Source organism: Pelodiscus sinensis, chromosome 14 (assembly GCF_052426305.1).
Source record: "Pelodiscus sinensis isolate ZL-2025 chromosome 14, ASM5242630v1, whole genome shotgun sequence".
NCBI classification, from domain to species: Eukaryota; Metazoa; Chordata; order Testudines; family Trionychidae; genus Pelodiscus; species Pelodiscus sinensis.
This window is the reverse complement of record NC_143065.1, coordinates 16,105,141-16,123,710: the sequence shown is the minus strand read 5'-3', so window position 1 is coordinate 16,123,710 and position 18,570 is coordinate 16,105,141. Positions and strand designations below refer to the sequence as shown.

The following is an 18,570-nucleotide window of genomic DNA, read 5'->3' as shown; positions in this document are numbered from 1 at the left end:
ACAGTCTCCTTCTGTGTGCCGGGTGCAGAGTAGCTTCTATACACAAGTACAGCCAAAGGGCCTCCCCTCTAGGGCAATCAGAAGCAGCCTGCTAGATCCCAGTTCGAAAGGCTCGCTGTCCCAGTCTATAACAGCCACATAACAGCTCCCGAACTGGATCAAACTCTTCCACAGCAGCCTACCTCCCTTTCTGCTCCGAAAACAGAGAGATGAGTCCACAGACTGCTGAGTCTTCCTCCACACATGTGTAGAGACTCAGATCTCCCACAGAAGAGTAACTTCCTTCCTGATTTTCCCAAGCACTCATGGGAATTGTAGTCTGTGAGGCTAGTTTGCAGCACACACAGAGTCTTCCCAGAAAATAAGCAGAGGCACCTTTAGTAAGGGGACTACATATGTTAGCCACGTTTTGTCCATTGTTAGCTAGGCCTCAGGCCTCAGACCTGGCCTGTGCTGCATTGGCTTATGTTTTAGGCTTTCATCTTACTAGAGACATATTAAGCATGCAAATGTATAATTATGTATTTACATTTTTGCTTTCACAAAATTCTAATTTTATGTACAATCCTAGAAACTACACAAACAAATTAGACGGGCAACTGGATGTATATTTTTGCATCTATATTTTTGAAAATCAAGTTCTTACTATGTATAATAACCTCAGCACTTAGGCTATGTCTAGACTACAAGCTTCTTTTGGAAGAAGCTTTTCCGGAAGAGATCTTCTGGAAAAGCTTATTTCGAAAGAGAGTATCCACACAGAAAAAGCACATGGAAAAAGTTATGTGCTTTTTCGAAAGATAGTGTCCACATTTATTGGACGCTATCTTGCATTTAAGTTGTGATTAGTATGGACAGAGTGGCCACCAAGACATCTGTGTTATTTCCTGGAGGCCTCTTCTTTCAAAAGAACTCCCTCTTCTGTGTCCACACATGCCTTTTTCTGAAAACTTTTTTGGAAAAAGGTTTCTTCCTCATAGAAAGAGGTTCACTGCTGTTGGAAAAACTGCTCTGTTCTTTCAAGTTTGTTGAAAGAACGCAATAGCACTGTAGACATAGGTATAGTTTTTCTGGAAAAAATTGCTGTTTTTCTAGAAAAATGCTGCAGTGTAGACATACCCTTAGATTTCAAGTAACAACATTTCTTCAGGGACTACTAATCCCTCAGTATCTTCATATTTTTAAAATTATCTCACTTCAGGTAAATATGTGCCAAGTCTCTTTATTTGGCTTTTGAAAAATCTGTTAGGATACAAAAAAGTGACTTTTTTCTCTCTTTTTTCATTATGTCCTACAAACAACTAACATGGTTTTGGCTAGGCATGTGGGCTTGACAATATGATTTTGTTACAGATAACAGCACAAGAGATTAATTAATACTGTAAGTTAGACTTTGAATTTTTTTTTAATTTAAAATAACTTTATAGTCATATTATAGATTGGTCAAAAAAGAACCTGAAACCTGAACTCACTGGCTGTGTCTACATTGGCACCCTTTCCCGGAAAAGGGATGCTAATGAGACCAGTCGGAATTGCAAATGCCGCGGGGGATTTAAATATCCCCCGCGGCATTTGCATGAACATGGCTGCCGCTTTTTTCCGGCTCGGGGTTTTGCCGGAGAAAAGCGCCAGTCTAGACGGGATCTTGCGGAAAATAAGCCCTTTTCCAGAAGATCCCTTATTCCTGCTTTCAAGTAGGAATAAGGGATCTTCCGGAAAAGGGCTTATTTTCCACAAGATCCCATCTAGACTGGCGCTGTTCTCCGGCAAAACCCCGAGCCGGAAAAAAGCAGCAGCCATGTTCATGCAAATGCCGCGGGGGATATTTAAATCCCCCGCGGCATTTGCAATTCCGAAGTGTCTCATTAGCATCTCTTTTCCGGAAAAGGGTGCCAATGTAGACACAGCCATACAGATTTCAGAGGAGTCTGACTGGAATGGGGTTAGATTTGTATGTCCTTAAGGTTTTGTTACAGAGTAAAATTCAAACCTTAAAAGGATTCTGTTTTTATTCTAATTTGGATTAGGGATGTAAACTAGCATTTAATTTACCAGTTGAGTAGTTGATGGAATTTCCATCAACTACCTGACTAGTCGATAGGCACTTCCGCGTTCTGCTTTTGAAATGTACAAGAGCCCCAGTGGGGGCTCTTGTGCATTTCAAAGTTGGAATGGAGCCCAGGCCCAGCAGGAAGACCATTCTTAAGTAGATATATTTTTTAAAATGTTGGCCTATATATTGCATTCAGCTACAGTTACCCATTGCTTTGGTATTTATTTATCCAAACAGGTGCGATGCTGGATTAGCCAGATTGTCTGCAGAACACAAAATAACGTATGAAAGACTTCAAAGTTTAAGCAAAGACCAACAAGCTTCTAAAATGATCTTGGAATCTAAAGTCAAAGAGGCAGAAATACAGGTATGTTGTATAAAACAAGTGACCTCCATAAGAGGGAGAATTTAATTTCATTCACAAAAACACTATATTGTTAATGCCAATTGAGTTGCTGGCTTTCAGAAGAGACATAATCAGACCTTCACCATTTTTACTCATTAAATATCCCATGACACTGTGTGCAAATAGGGTTGTCAGGTGTCCGGTATCAAACTGGACAGTCCATTACTTTCGCCTCCTGTCCAGTAAAAAAAATCAGAAAATACCAGACACCTGAAAGGTCTGGTACTTTCAGATTTTTTTCCATCCAGCAGGTGAAAATCCCAGGCTGCCCGGCTCAATACAGAGGCAGCTTGGCAACCCTAGTGCTTATTGGGGAGCTGCCTCCCTGTGCCAGGCTGGACAAGATGGCAGGCGGACGCCGGCAACCTGTTAGGGTAAAAAAGCCTCACCACACGGTTTTTAAAGGGGCCACTGTGGGTTTTGTTGTTGTTTTTTTGGCTTTTTTTGCTTAATAACTCTCGTGGCGCTCAACAAACTTTTTTTTGTTGTTCGATATCTTTTCTGAAACCATCTGGCAACCCTATGTGCAAATGTAGAGATGTCTGCTGTAGAATTGGACCAAATCTGAGTTGGCAGTTTCATTTCACCTGTTTATACTCTTCTACTGCTCTAGCTGGATAAAGTATTCATAATTTCCTGTTCCTAAAATATTATTTAGTATTATTTAGTAGTTGTTAGTGTTGTCCTAATGGCTTCTGTGAGCAAGACCAGCAATGGCTGAATTTCAGTAGTGGTTCCTCATGGGTTAGTTTGTGGCATGGGAGATGTGGAGCCCCCTCAAGAGCACCAGTAACATTTTGCACCATGCAGCAGTTTCCACAGTTGCTACTGCTTGTGCATTTTTCACAAGCTGCTTGGGTTATACAGAATGCTCCATACAAGAATAGTTATACAGAATACTATGGTGCACCAGCCTGATTCTATGGGTGAGCATGAAAGGGGGATGCCAGGGCTCTTCCTGTCTCAGTTTAACAGCAAGCATGTAGGAGAGGGACGCTTCTTGCTTGCTCCTGTGCTCCAGCATGACCTCACATAAGTCACGCACAATCTAGACCTATGTCTGTGCAGTAATAATTGGGTCAAACACATCAAGCAATCTGACTGAGTTAGCCAGTGGTACTGTAGGTGGATTAGTCAAAAGGGAAAATCAATTCCACGATAGTTCCAGCTTCTGTATTTGAACCCTGGTGAGAAAAAAGCTCAACAAATACATTTTCCATGATTCAAGTAGGTAACAGAATTTTAAAACATGGAAAATCTATATTCCATAACCTATTGACCACCCAAAACTGCAACTCCCTCATTCAGCAACCTCCATGGTTCGGCAGGACTACAGGTGTTCCTGGACCAGGGAGTCCTGGCTGGGAGCCCCAGTAGCAAGGGGGGTAGTGGCTTGGAACCTGGCAGGGGTGGGGGGGGGGGGAGCTGGGACTGGCACCAGAGCTCTGGTAGCTCAGCAGGGACTGCGGCAGTCCCCATACCAGGGCCATGGCAGTCGTGGTACTGGGACTGGGGCTGGAGATGTGGCAGCTGCAGCAGCCCCGATAGTGGGGTCGGGGCCAGAGATGTGGCAGCCCTGATAGCTGGGCAGGGGCTGTAGGTGCAGAAGTAGTGGCAGCCCCAGTGGCGGAGTCGGGACCAGGGACACCACAGCCCTAATAATGGGACTGGAGCCAGGATAGTCTGGCTGGCCAGGACTGCAGCAGCCCGGCAGTGTGGCAGAGAGTGGTGGTGGCTGGGTCTGGCAGTGGGGAGAGAAGGTGGTCTGGGGAACCGGTAGCAGGGGATCTCCTCTGGTCCAGAAAATTCCCTCATTCAGGACTGGTCAGATCCTGAGGGTGCTGGACCAGAGAGGTCCAACCTGTAGTTGAACAGTAGCATTTCCACTGTATGTCAAAAAATTTTCACATTTATCTAAAGCTTAGCTCCCAAGAGCAGGCTGATAATTCACTTTTTTTTCTTACTAGCTTTTAAAATAATCTGTTCCATTTAATGAATGCCTCAAATAATGAAGCTGATATATAGAAACCTACTGGTTTAAGAGGCATTTATACAATTAAAATATGCCTGCAATTTATAAAATCGGATTTTCGATGTGTTGAGTAATTCATCAGATCATTATATTTTGGAATAAAGATCTGATAGTGAGGTGAACAGCTCTCAAGTAGCAACTTTTAAAATATCAATTTCATAAAGATTGCCAGCACGCTAACTGCTAGCATGTCTGTTTTCTTGATGAGCCATATTTTATCTTTAGTCTTTGTGAATAAATATAATTGTAGTTAAAGAGAAATAGGTATTGCAGTGAGGTTGTAACAATCATGACCTCATGTATGCTCGTCATAGCCAATAATAGGAATTAGCGTGTGCATTTAGGAGAAATCTTATTTCCCTTAAATTGTCAATGGGTTTTGGAGTCCAGTGGGCAACAATAGGAAGAATAAGAGCCTTCTCAAGAGGTGTGTATCATGGACAGTACTCTTGAGAGCTACTTCACACAGGGAGGTTTTGGAGGTGGGGTGCAGGTAGGTAATATTCCTCACCTATTCACTAAAAAAGGACCAGGTAGATGCTCTTACTGCAAGGTAACACAGCTCCCTCTAGTTGTTGAGAAATTGTCATCTTAGTAATGCTGCCACTCCAGCTGTGTGGGTTAATAGAAGGAAAATTTGCAAGTAGGTTAAAGTTTGGGTCTATTAATTAGAGCAGTGTCCCTTTAAAATCTTCAGTCATAAGTATGTTCAAAACACAATGTGTGATGAATTTGAGGAGAAAATAGTAAACTCAGAATTCCCATTTCAGATTTCATACCTTTTGAGCAGAGTAGAGCAGTCAATAATGCAACAAGAAGCAAAACTGAAGATTGCCTACAAAGAGAGCAACCAACAGCTCCACCTTCTGGATGTTAAGTGAGTATTCACCATATTGAAAAATCATGCCACTTACAAATCAAGAGTCTACTCTTGCAAACTGTGAGTAATCATTAGGGCAGTGGTATCCAACCTTTTTACATTCAAGATCACTTTTTAAATGTTAGGATAAGCCAAGATCTACTTCATCCCTTTCCCAAAACCCCACCCCTTCCTTGAGGCCCCGCCTTCTCTCTTCCCCTCCTCTCCATCACTTGCTATCTCTCCATCACTTGCTTACTCACTCTCACTGGACAGTAGGTGCAGGCTCTGGGGTGGGAATGAGGGATTGGGTGTGGGAAGGGATGAGAGGTGCAAAGGAATTTGGATGGAGGAGGAGGTGAAGAAAGGGATGCTGGCTTGGGGAGGGAGCTCTAGGCTGGGGAGTGTGGGGTCAGATTGAGGGTTAGGGTGCTGAGCAAGCCACAGGCTTGTGTATGTGAGGTTGCAGGAGTTTGGGTTGGGTATGTGAGGGGCTCAGGGCAGGAAGTATGATGGGTTCAGGACACAGATCTGTGGTGTGTGGATGGTGCAGGAGTGTTGTGGCAGAAGACTGAGGATGTGGGGGTGCAGTAGTTCGGGGATGTGAGAGGCTCAGTACAGGGGGTTCCAGTGTATGATAGACTCAGTTTTGGTGTTGAGGGGGGTGCAGGAATGTTATGATGCTGTGGCCAGATGGGGGCTTGGTCCCAATTGCGGGCTTGTTGGCCAGGCTTCATTTTTAAGTAAAATATTATGTCAAGCACAAAAGGTTTCAGCATTGTCTTTTTTTCTGAGAGGGGCAGGGAATCTGTTTTGAGTCAGGGGTCACTAACCCACAGAAAAGTCAGTCGGGGCCACACAAATGAGATGCAAAAAAACAACCCCTCCAAAACCCCCCAAGCCTCACTAATGTGGCCCCAAATGTATTGGTGGGAACAGGGGACAGGGTTCTGGGCCAGGGAACAGGGTTCTGGGGCAGGGTGCTGGTGGGTGCTGGGGCAGGTGGCAGGGTGCTGGCTCAGGGAACAAGATGCTGGTGTGGGCAGGGGACAGGGTGCTGGGGTAGGGTACAGAGTGCTGGGGCAGGGGACAGGGTGCTAGTGGGTGCTGGGTCAGGTGCTGAGGTGCTGGGGCAAGGGACAGGGTGCTGATGGGTGCTGGAGCAGATGGCAGGGTGCTGGAGCAGTGGACTGGGTGCTGGGGCAGTGGTCAGGGTGCTGGTTAGGGCTGAGATAGGGTACTCGTGGGGGGGTCTGGACAGGGGGAGGGGACAGGGACAGCTGGGGCCAGTACCTGGGGATCCTGCAGCTGCACACCAGGCCCAGATCTCAGGAAGCATGTGCGCTGCTTCCCCCTCCCCAAACAGCTGGCGCATGTCCTGAACAGCCTGGTCTGTCATGCGCTGACGACTTTCTTCCCCTGCACGGGGTGGAGGGAGGCGGAGGGGGGAGAAGTAAGAGTCCCAGGACTGCGCCAGCTCCAACTGCTCAGTAAGTGTGCGTGCCCTGCTCCTCTGCTCCCCACAGCAGTTGCGCACTTCCTGAGTAGTTGGAGCTGGCGCAGTCCCAGGATTCCTACTCTCCCCCCACACAGGAAGGCAGTAGGGGAAGGAAGTTGCTGGCACGTGACAGACCTGGCATTTCAGGAAACGCGCCAGATGTTTGGGAGAGAGGAGAGCAGCCCATGCACTTCCTGAATCCCCGAACATGGCATGCAGCTGTGGGACTGCTCTCCCTCCCCCCGCAGGAAGCTGGTGCTACCTCAATTGTTGCTGGAGGTAAGATCAACAGGGGCTTTTTCTTGGGGGTGGGGGAAATGTGGGGGTTCCCGAACACCTCGCAATCGATCAGGCAATCGTGATTGACGGGTTGGTGACCATGGCATCAGGGGTATGTCTATATAGCAGGGCTAAACTCGAAATAAACTACACAGCTTGAGCTACGCTAACTGTGTAGTTTAAGTCAAAATAGTTTATTTTGAATTTGGGAATATCTACACAGCGTTTATTTTGAAATAGAGCACTCTTCCTCCGACTTCCCTTACTCCTCAAATAATGAGGGTTACAGGAGTTGAAGTAAGCAGTCCTTCAGCTTGACATTATTTTGACAATATGTTGAAATAACTGCTTGTGTGTAGATATGGATAATAACGCTACTGTATAGACCAGTGTTTCTCAACTGTGCTCCGCAGAGCCCCATGGGCTCCGCGAGACATCTCCAGGTACAACACATACAATCAGTGGACTGCTGGGGCTCTGCATAAATTTTTACGCTTGTAAAGGGCTCCGGAGCCCAGAAAGTTTGAGAACCGCTGATATAGATGTACCCTATGAGACTGAGGATCTTTGAATGAGTGAGGAATTGAAGGACTGGGACCCAAATGAAGGTACATTAATTTGTACATATACTCACAGCTGTAATAGTACTCAGTAAGGGCTAGATATAAAAAGATAATTAGGTACCTAAAAATGCAGACAGGTACCTAGTGGATTTTATAGATGCAGCTAAGTTAGTTCAGCATTTCATTCTTATTGGCTTGCAGTGGAAGTTTGGCTCCTAATTTGTTTAGGTGCATTTGTAAATGCCACTATGCACCTTTCTGCATTTGTAGGTACCTAAATACTTCTGTAAATCTGGTCACAAACCACTTGGAAATAAATTTATAAAACATTGTGTGCCAGATGTAAGTATTAAGACCTGGAAAAGAACATATACATGTACAGACAGACATGAAATTCAACAGGTGTAACATTTTCAATCTCACTTCAAATATACATGTGCATACATAGGGTGTGTCTAGACTACATGGCTCTGTCGACGGAGCCATGGAAAGTAGTTTACTTGACATAGTCAATGAAGCGGGGATTTAAATAATTCGCACTTCATTGAAATAAAAATGGCTGCCATGCTGTGCCGACAATCAGCTGATCTGGTACAGCGCGGCAGTCTAGACGTGGCACGGTCGACAAGGGAAACCTTTGTCAACTGCTCCTGTAAGCTTCGTCTAGACACACCCACAATTACTACAACTATCTCAGCATCATGCCAAAATGAGGGAGGTAAATGCATACATTTAAATGTTCTAGTATTTGAAATTCTATGCATGTCCATCCAAACACTAAAACCCTTACTTGTCCTTTCTAGTCCCAACTCTTCTGGGCTTCAAAGACTGTAAAGTGAATAGGATGTCACATTTATTTCTAGCATATGGCAAACTACTTTTTGAAGGATTTGCATTGTACATGCCTCAGAATGCGGCAACCATATTTTGTGCAGCTAGTTGCTGTTGTATCACATCCTCTCATCTTTGATTATTTGAAACAATTAACATAAAGCAAGTCTAGCAGCCTGAAATTTCAAAACATTGCATGAATATGCTGTCAAAAATACTAAAGAGGAAAAAGAGGATTTTTATGATGATTGTCATAAAAATGCCACAGCCAAGTGATCAAAGAACCTGAAATGCTCTTGTATATTTCCAAACATGATAATTTATTTTATTCTCTTAGATTAAAAGGTGCAGTAGAGGAACTCAGCAGCCAGATATTGTCTGCGCGCAGCTGGTTGGAACAGGAACAGGAACGAATTGAAAAAGAGCTTCTACAGAAAATTGATCAGATGTCTTTGGCTCTTAAGGAAAACACTGTAGGTTTCTGTAATAAAAGAAAATACTTCTACAGATGTGTAGTTCCCTGTATATTTATATCCGCATTTTCATCTGAAGCCACAAAAATGAGCTTCGGATCTCCTCATTGACATCTGTGCATGCAGATACCCATAGATAAAAAGTGAAAATCCACAAATTTTCAGGGTTCTAGATAGAAATTTTTTATCCACATCCATATCCGGAGATGTAGATACTGCAGATATAAAGCAGATAGCTGAGAATTTGCAGGACTCTAGAGATGTATACAAACAAATATTGCCGAGTTGGCATTTTCATAGGATTTTTCAGAAATGCTCAATATTGGCATAAGTATGCTCCACTTAATGCAACAATAAAATTTCCATCTACTGGGAGCTTTTGAAAACCCACCCTATAGGAATAGATAAAACTGAACATTACTTTTAAAATTAGAAATATTTTATCCTAAACAAAATGAAGCAGAAGCATCTAATTTGAGACTTTTTATTAACTATATTTCATTACTGATTAAACATTTAAATCTTGTATAGGAAATAAGTAAGCATTGATACTTGTTACATATCTAGGGAACGAACAATGGAATTTATTGCCCACAGAATAACTGAATGTAATTATTTTCACTGATTCCAGGAAATGAGTGAAAGGGCCATAGAGATAAGATTCAGCCAGATGTCAGAGAAACTTGATAAAATAGAAGAAATACAGAAAATAACAATGGAAGAACATGGAACAAAACAGGCTGAAGAGAAGATAAATGTTCGAATCAGCAAGCTTCATATGGAAATTAATGAAGATATAAAAGAAATGAAAGCAGAAGTTAATGCTGGTAGGACTACTGCTGTTGAGCTCTATACTCTGAATTCTGCTACTGTAATTTAACTTTGATAAACGTATTTTCTTTATTTTCATTAATATATCATCTGAGAGTCTGAAAGCTCTTTCCAACAATGGGACATATTTTTCAACTGGGTGCATAGTGGATACACTCACAAAATCATGTACCCACCTATTGTATCCACAGAGGGCGTTATTCCTACAAAGCAGTGAGTGAAACACAATTAGCTTTAGATTTTTTCTTATTGTTTTCCTTGTCTGTAGAAAACAGAATTCAATACTGTTAAAGGAGTAGCCAAGCAAGAGGGTGTGGACTTGTGCTTGCCAACAGTGTCTGGCTGCCATAATGTGCATATAGGCACAGCTCCATTGACTTCAATGGAGTTTCACACATCTATACCTGCAAAGAATTTGGCACAGTGCCTGTCTTTGTTAGGAACATTTGCCTTATTGATCATGAAAATGCACTATTATATGTTGTAATCTTGATTTTTGCTTTTAAACTAGCTAGACATATAAAGGGTAACAAGAAGACATTCTATAAATATATTAGAAGCAAGAGGAAGTCCAAGGACAGGGTTGGCCCATTGCTCAGTGGAGAGGGAGAAACAATAACAGCAAACTTGGAAATGGCAGAGGTGCTTAATGACTTCTTTGTTTCTGTCTTCACCAAGAAGTCTGATGATGAAGGAATGCCTAACATAGTGAACATTCGTGGAAATGGGGGAGGTTTAGAAGATAAAATGAAAAAAGAACAAGTTAAAAATTACTCTTGAAAGTTAGATGTCTGCAAGTCACCAGGGCCTGATGAAATGCATCCAAGAATACTTAAGGAGCTGATAAAGGAGCTATACAAGCCTTTAGCTATCATCTTTGAAAAATCATGGACGACAGGAGAGATTACAGAAGACTGGAAAAGGGCAAATATAGTGCCCAAAAAAGTGAAATAAGAACAGCCCAGTCAGCCTGTGCCAGGAATGATAATGGAGCAAGTAATTAAGGAATTCATCTGCAAATATCTGAAAGAAAATAAGGTGATAGGGAACAGCTAGCATGGATTTGTAAAGAACAAATCATGTCAACTCAATCTGATAGCTTTCTTTGATAGAATAACAAGTCTTGTGGATAAGGGAGAAGTGGTGGACATGGTATATCTAGACTTTAGTAAGGCATTTGATATGGTCTTGCATGATCTTATCAATAAACTAGGGAAATACAACTTTGATGGGGCTACTGTAAGATGGGTACATAAGAAACTGTTCTCTCTACACTACAGGGTTTTTGCACAAAAACAACCATTTTTGCGCAAAAACCCATGGAGTGTCCATACCTCAAGCACATTTTTTTGCACAAGAAAATTTACAGTGAACTGGCAGAACAGAGGGATTTTTGCGGTGTAGGTATAGCTCTTTCTATGAGGAATAATTCCTTTTTGTGCAAGAGGTCTTGTACAAAAAGGTGTGTCTGGACGCTCAACAGGGGTTTCTTGTGCAAAGTGGCTGTGAATGGCCATCAGAACTTTCTTGCACAAGAGTGTCTGTGCAGTGTGGATGCACTTTTGCGCAAGAAGTTTTCTTGCACAAAAACCCTGCAGTATAGACAAAGCCAGAGAGTAGTTATTAATGGTTCACAATCATGCTGGAAAGGCATAACGTGCGGTTCCGCAAGGGTCTGTTTTGGGACCGGCTCTGTTCAATATCTTCATCAATGATTTAGATGATGCTATAGAGAGTACGCTTATTAAATTTGCAGATGATACCAAGCTGGGAGGGGTTGCAACTGCACTGGAAGATAGGGTCATAATTCAAAACGGACTGGACAAACTGGAGAAATGGGCTGAGGTAAATAGGATGAAGTTTAACAAGAACAAATGCAAAGTACTCCACTTAGGAAGGAACAATCAGTTTCACACGTACAGAATGGGAAGTGACTGTCTAGGAAGGAGTACTGCAGAAAGGGATCTAGGGGTCATTGTGGACCACTAGCTAAATATGAGTCAACAGTGTGATGTAGTCGTGAAAAAAGCAAACATGATTCTGGGATGCATTAACAGGAGTGTTGTGAGCAAGAAATGAGAAGTCATTCCTCCTCTCTACTCTGTGCTAATTAGGCCTCAATTGGAGTCCAGTTCTGGGCATCACGTTTCAAGAAAGAGGTGGAGAAATTGGAGAAAGTCTTTAGGTTTAATAATAAAACTAATTACATTTCTATCTGCAATTAGGGTTCGCGGCTATCTACGAGAGCATTGGGTCTCTACGGGAAGTTCTAGAAGCTAAAATGAAACTTGACAAGGATGAGCTACAGAAGCAGATTCAGCAAATGAAGCAGGAAGTTTCAACATAGGGAGAGTCAAGACCATGACTGATCACAAGATTTATTCAGAGAGAAGAGTGTTTGTGTCTAAGTAGGCTATAAATTCAGCCCAATTTGTAATAAGTGCATGTACCAAATAACATGCTTCTGTTTTTCAGGTGTGTATGTTTACTGTAAGTGGTAAATGCAAGTTTTAAAAGCTAAGTTGATACATAGTTTTTATGGGGGCAAAGCCCTAGTTCACTATTCTTTTACTCCAGTTTATTTCAGTGGAGTTACAGCTGTTTAAAAGCGGAGTAACACTTCAGTGAATGTGATGTCAAATTATGTTAAAGGAGCCTCAGAGTGCTACCTCCACTCTTGTTGGCTTTGAAATATTAGTACTTGTACCCATAGATAAAATTCTGTTTTTGTTACAGAAGTCATGGAAGTCGCATATTCTGTGACTTTTTTTTGACGTCCATAACTTTTAAGGTGGCTGGTGTGCTCAGGCAATCCCCAGGTCAGGTGCATTGGTTGTTGCTGGAGTGGCCTCAGGCAGCAGTAAGAATTTGGCTGGCGGGTGAGTGAGAATCAGGGTTGCAGTGCAGGACAGTGCTTACCCAGGGAACTCAGCTCCTACCTCTATGGGTTCTGCCTGCAGGCACCTTCTCCACAGCTCCCATTGGCTGCATTTCCTAGCCAATGGGGGCTGTGGGATGCCTTAGGGTCACTTCCAAGTTTTAGTCAGGGGTGCATAGTAGAAGTCACAGACAATCATGGACTACAAATTTTGTTTACTGCCTGTGACCTGTCCATAACTTTTACTAAAAATACCCATGACTAAAGCTTAATGTTACCCATAGTTAATTGCTTTGTTTAAAAGTCAAGCCTTAACAGGTTAATATCAGTTGGCAATTCACCACCTTGTAAGATCTTGTTCCCATTGAAGTCACTGGAAATGTTCCCATTGATTTCAGTTAGTGCAGAACTGGCATCTGAGGGTATGTCTACCCAGCAGCGCTATTTTGGGTTAATGTCCATTATCCCAAAATAGCATTCTTTGTGTCTTACAGCATTCCTGTTATTAAAAAATAACGGGCATCTTATTCTGGCTTCCTATAAACCTCATTGCATGAGGAATAAGGAAAATGCCAGGATAGTGCTCTATTTTGAAATGCCAAATTTCAAACTACACATGACAGTGGAGATGTACCCTAACAGACCAGTTTTTTAAATTCAAATACCTTCAGAGAATGACACCTTTGCTTCATTTAGAAAAGTATTATGTGCGCGCATGTGTGTGTGTGTTTACTATATAGTATTATATTTTGTAGTTACAGGCTAACAATAATGCATTTGAGCAACACAAGCAACTTAACATGTTGTTCAAAGTTCCTGAGTATTGTGACTTCTAATTAATATCCAGGTAGAGCTGAGACGGAGTGAAGGATAATATATACAGTATTTTATTATAAGTTTTACTATGAATTGTGTTCTTGTGCATTGTTTCATTATGTCAGTGTAAACTTTGAGGGTTTTGGTGTCAGTGGGGAAAGTGATCATTCAAGTAATTCTGGAGAACATGATGTAAAAATAAGATGCATTAAAATGCATCTTAAAATGTTTTCTGATCCACTAGGAATTTTTATAGCTGATGTAAGACAACTGACTTTTCAAATTCAATTTATTTAAATAGGTTTTAATAATTTAGCATGGATAAGTAGATTTGAATCGGTATTGCATTTACAAAATTTCCAAAGAATATTTTTATTTCTTAATGTACTTTATATCACACTGGTGCTTATTGAAAATTATGAATAATGAAAATTAGCACCAACGCTGTGTAGTAATCTAGATGAGAAAATAAATATTTTATATATTCACTCAGGGCCTAATCCTGCTCCCATTATCATCACGTGGTGCAGGATCAAGCCACTACTCAGAATATTTGGCCTGATCCAAAATCCATTGAAGTCAATAGGAGTCTGCAGTGGCTTCATTGTTTGCACAGGTCCATATCGCCAAATGTTGGTGCCATTGAATTGTCAGTAGCAAACTCTCAATCACTCCTGTGTGCTAGAGCCATGAAACAAGTAGTACAACAGTTAAGGCCCCAATCCTGCAAGGTCTTAAACTCATTTATTACAGTGGGACAATGAACCATGTGTAACATTAAGCAAATGCCTAAGTCTTTGCTGGATCAAGGGCTAAATTAGTATTTGCCGCCAGTATAGACAAAAGTGTTTTTAACACATTTTAATACTTAAAACTTTACAACTTTGATTTCCAATGCTCTCTAATGGCATAAATGACTCTTTTAGTCCCACTTTGTATCACTTTTTATCACCCAATCACCTGCTGTGAAATATAATTAAAATGGCAGCTATAGATATGACTCCTGTTCACTGGAAGGAGATGGTTGAAACATTTACAGGTATTTCTTAACAGTTCTTTTAAAAATACCTTTTCTTGATGTCTGTCTACTTGTCTAGAAAATATTTATCCATGTGCGATGGAGAAGAATTCATTGGCGTTTTGTAACTCTTTCCCCAACCCCAGAGAGAAATTTCTCCTTAATAGCAAATCTGTAATAAAGTGAATCTTACAGGAAATGAACAAGCATACAGTAAGTCAGAGAAACAATTTATATATGATTTTAATAAAAGTGTTTCTCTTGTAAAATCTTGTGTGATCCAGCCCATATATAAACCAACACAGGAAATGCCAGCTGATAACTTGGCTCTTGCCTTTGAAAACAGGCTTTTCCCCTGAAGGTGAGTAAAGGGACATTGTCAAGTCAAAAATGATATCTTTCTAAAATAATATCCACGTCACTAAACAACATTTCACCAGTGTCTCTACTTCCGAGGTGCATGCCAAGTGGGGGAGGACATGAATGGAGAACAAGAGCTATGTGGGCAGCGAGAGAAAGTTACCTGAGTTGGATCTACATTGCTCTCCACAAATAGGCATGTAAAACTCTCTCCCACCTTTATTTCCTTCATCTACAGTAGGGTTTCCCAGCCTATGGGTCAGGACCCAAGTATGGGTCACCATTACATTTCAAAAGGGTCGCCAAGTGTCTCCCCAGGTGGCTCTGCCCTCCCTCCTCCTCCCCATTTTTGAATTGCCCTGGGTCACCAAGTCTGTCTGAATTGTCAAAATGGGTCCCCATCTGGAAAAGGTTGGAAACTGCTGATCTACAGTGACCCCTAATGCAACTAGTTCTAAAGCAGCAGATGTGTAGAGTTACAGGTTCAGTCAGTAATCCACTGATCCATGTTTCGCCTGCCTTCTGCATGGTGCTCCACTCAGCCATAAGAACATGTTAGTTCAGTTTCTCAAGACATGCCACCTACCATGGGTATCCTTTTCAAGCCTGAGGAAGGATATGGTTTTTGTTAGAATGTGAGTGGAGAGGAAGAGCCTGCAGGGCTGTGTGTGTGTGGCCAAAAAAAAAAAAAAAAAAAAAGAGAGAGAGAGAGAGACGCCAAAAGGGGGAAAAAAACAAGACTGGAGGAGAGGAGAAAGAACTGACTGAAATGATAGCACAGAAAGGGTCAGTGAACAGATTAAGGCTATACAATGGCAACAGTTTTAGGGATGATGGGAGGACTCATGGAGGGGGATCTCCTGAAGCATCACAACAGGCGTTTGAACAAAAAAATAGATGGGGACTCAGGGTTGGATTACTAACACAGAAAAATGTACACATCTGATACACTTCCTTCTCCCAGCTGCACCCCACCATGCACCACTGCTTCTGGCGACTGGACGCCAGTTCTGACTGGTGGAACCGGATCATCATGGAGCAGTGAGACGACCAGCACTGGCTACAGAATTTCTGCAGGTGGAAGGAGACCTTTCTGGAGCTGTGTGCCTAGCTCACCCCGCCCTCCTGTGATGGGACAAACACGTGATAGCAGCCGCCCCCCTGATCAAGTGGTTAGACATCACTGTGTGGAAGCTCGCCACACCTGACAGCTACCGATTCATCGGCAACCAGTTTGGTGTGGGGAATTTGACCATCAGGGCCCTCGTCATGCAGGTATGGTTTTCTCAGGCTAAAGTCTCAGTGGGGGAGTGAAGTGCTGGAATGCGGAACCCTTGGGAAATAGATGTTGGGGTGGGAGTGGGGAAAGCACCCTTCCTGGGCAATTTTTCAGTCCCGCCCTCACACAGCCTTTCTGGGGGAGGGGCTATGTAGGGGGTTGCTCCTGGTGTGTGTGTGGGAGGGTATAGGGAGAAGGGTGGGCTCAGGGACCTCCCAAGGGCTCTAGCACCCCAGTGATTCTCTGTTTGTCTGCTTCTACAGCTGGTGCAGGCCATCAACACCATCCTGCTGCACACAGTCATCAACTTTGGCGATGTGGACCCCGTCATCACTGGCTTTACCAACATGGGCTTCCCCAACTGTGGGAGGGCTATTGATGGCACCCACATCCCCATCCAGTCCCCCGACCACCAGGCATCTGACTATCAACCTCAAGGGGTACTTCTCAGTGGTCCTGCAGGCCCTCGTCGACCACCACGGGCAGTTCACCGACATGTATGACAGATGGTCAGGGAAGGCGCACAATGCCCGTGTGTTCCAAAACTTGAATGTGTCCCAGAAGAAAGCTGGCACTTTCTTCTCTGACCACACCATTAGGGTTGGGGACATGGGCATGACACTCTGTATTGTGGGGGATGCGGCCTACCCTCTGATACCCTGGCTCATAAAGTCCTAGACCAGCCACCTTGAAGTTTTCCTTGGAATGCTCAGTGCCAGGCTCAGCAGGGCCTGCATGGTTGTGGAGGGCGACTTCGGGCATCTCAAGGCGTGATTCACCTGGCTGGATGTTGGAGAGTGGAACATCCTGCAAGTGGTGGCTGTGTGTTGTGAGTTCCACAATATTTGTGAGAGGAAAGAGGAGACATTCCTCCCGGGGTAGGGGGCAGAGACTGGCTGGGTTGTTAGGGCTTTCGAGCAGCCGCGCAATGCTGCCATCCAGCAGGTCCATCGAGGGGGTGTGCACATCTGGGAAACCCTGAGGGAGAGTCTCTTACAAGGACCCCAGTGACACTCTCCCCTGGGCTTCCTCACTAGGGGCCTGTGTCTTGCCCCTCTTTTCATTTCCTCCCTCACCCCTTCCTTTCCCGCAGAGACAATAAAACAGATTCTATTTTTTGGAAACAATAAACTGTGTGTGGCTTTCTTTGGGGTCAGAATAACTAAGGAGGGACAGGGGAAAGAATCTGGGAGGGGAAAGTGGGGATAGAGAGGGTGATGAGAACCTTGGAGGGGGGAGGAGGGAGGAGGAGAGGCTCATGGCTGGGAGTGGAATTGGCGCCTGGCTCAGTTGGTTCCACTGCCTCATGTGCAGGGACCTTGGTGACCACAGAGGATGGGGGAGGCTAGGGGGAGAAGTAGGAAGAGGAGCTGGAACAATCAGGCATAGGAGCTGGGGCAGGAGCTGGCATAGAAGTTGGGGCAGGACCAGGGGCTGGGACTGGGGCTGGTCAGGAGTGGCAGCAGGAGCAGGAGCTGGCTCTGTGCCAGCAAGGAGAGACTGGACAGCCGTGCACATAGTGCGGCCCTGCTGCAGCAACTCCCTCCAGGTCTCTCTCCACAACTGCATGTCTTCCTGGGCCCAGAGCATGGTCAACTGCTCCCACAGCAGTTCCTCCTGTGTTCTTGAGCACCTACAGGTCTCCCGGTGTTAGGCAGCTGCACAGGTCTCACGCTGGTCCAGCTGAGGAGAAAAGAGAGATGGTCAGTCATCCCTGGGGACACTGTCCCTGAAGCCTTGCCCTCATCTGTGAGCTGAGACCAACAGTTCTTGGGTCAGGTGAAGGTGATGTACTCGGAGCAGGCCTATCTGAAGTCTGGACAGTGGGCCCTTTCCTATAGAGTCCCAGATGTCCCCAGGGGAGCAGCCTCACCACCCCCATGCCCTGGGGACAAGCAGGCGTGGGAAGCTGCTGGTCAAACTGGGATCCTGCAGGTGGGTGTGGGGCATTGGGCCAGCTGGGCTTGCCTCGGTGCTGTGCACATGCTGGGTCCAGCAGTGGTGGCATCCCAAGGAGAGAGGACTTGTATCTCTGGCCACTGGAGGAGAGGGTGTCAGGCTGTGTGGTCCTCAGGAGCAGGTGCTGCCTTGTGCGGGCAGGCATGTGCTGTATGCGGCACTCCTGAGTGTGTGTGTGTGGGGCCATGTCCCTGGCCTCCTTCTAGTGGTGGCTTGTGGTGGGAGGATGTCAGAAGTGTGGCCAGCCTCCCAAGAACCTATGAGCAAGAGCTCAAGGGTGCTCTGGTGCAGCCTCCTAGGGCTGTGTGGCTCAGACTGCCATTGCATATGCATCTACATGCACGGACCCCCAGACTGAGAAGACGGTGCGAGGAGCACACCTTAGCCCCTCGCTGCTCGCCACCTCCACTCTGTCTGTCTGGTAACTAAGGTCAC

At 44.2% G+C, this 18,570-nt stretch overlaps 1 protein-coding gene across 1 annotated transcript in view; it reads left to right on the top strand.

Moving 5' to 3' along the window:
- The window catches only part of FAM81A (family with sequence similarity 81 member A), a 38,623-nt gene extending 21,346 nt beyond the window's left edge, over positions 1–17,277 (top strand). Inside the window, exons 5-11 of the mRNA XM_089781990.1 lie at positions 2,291–2,420; positions 5,262–5,368; positions 8,859–8,994; positions 9,626–9,821; positions 12,051–15,093; positions 15,862–16,172; positions 16,440–17,277. Of these exons, the coding sequence (XP_089638116.1) occupies positions 2,291–2,420; positions 5,262–5,368; positions 8,859–8,994; positions 9,626–9,821; positions 12,051–12,172 (691 nt within the window). The 3' untranslated portion in view covers positions 12,173–15,093; positions 15,862–16,172; positions 16,440–17,277. The remainder of the gene's footprint in view (positions 1–2,290; positions 2,421–5,261; positions 5,369–8,858; positions 8,995–9,625; positions 9,822–12,050; positions 15,094–15,861; positions 16,173–16,439) is intronic.
- The last annotated feature ends 1,293 nt before the right edge of the window (positions 17,278–18,570 follow it).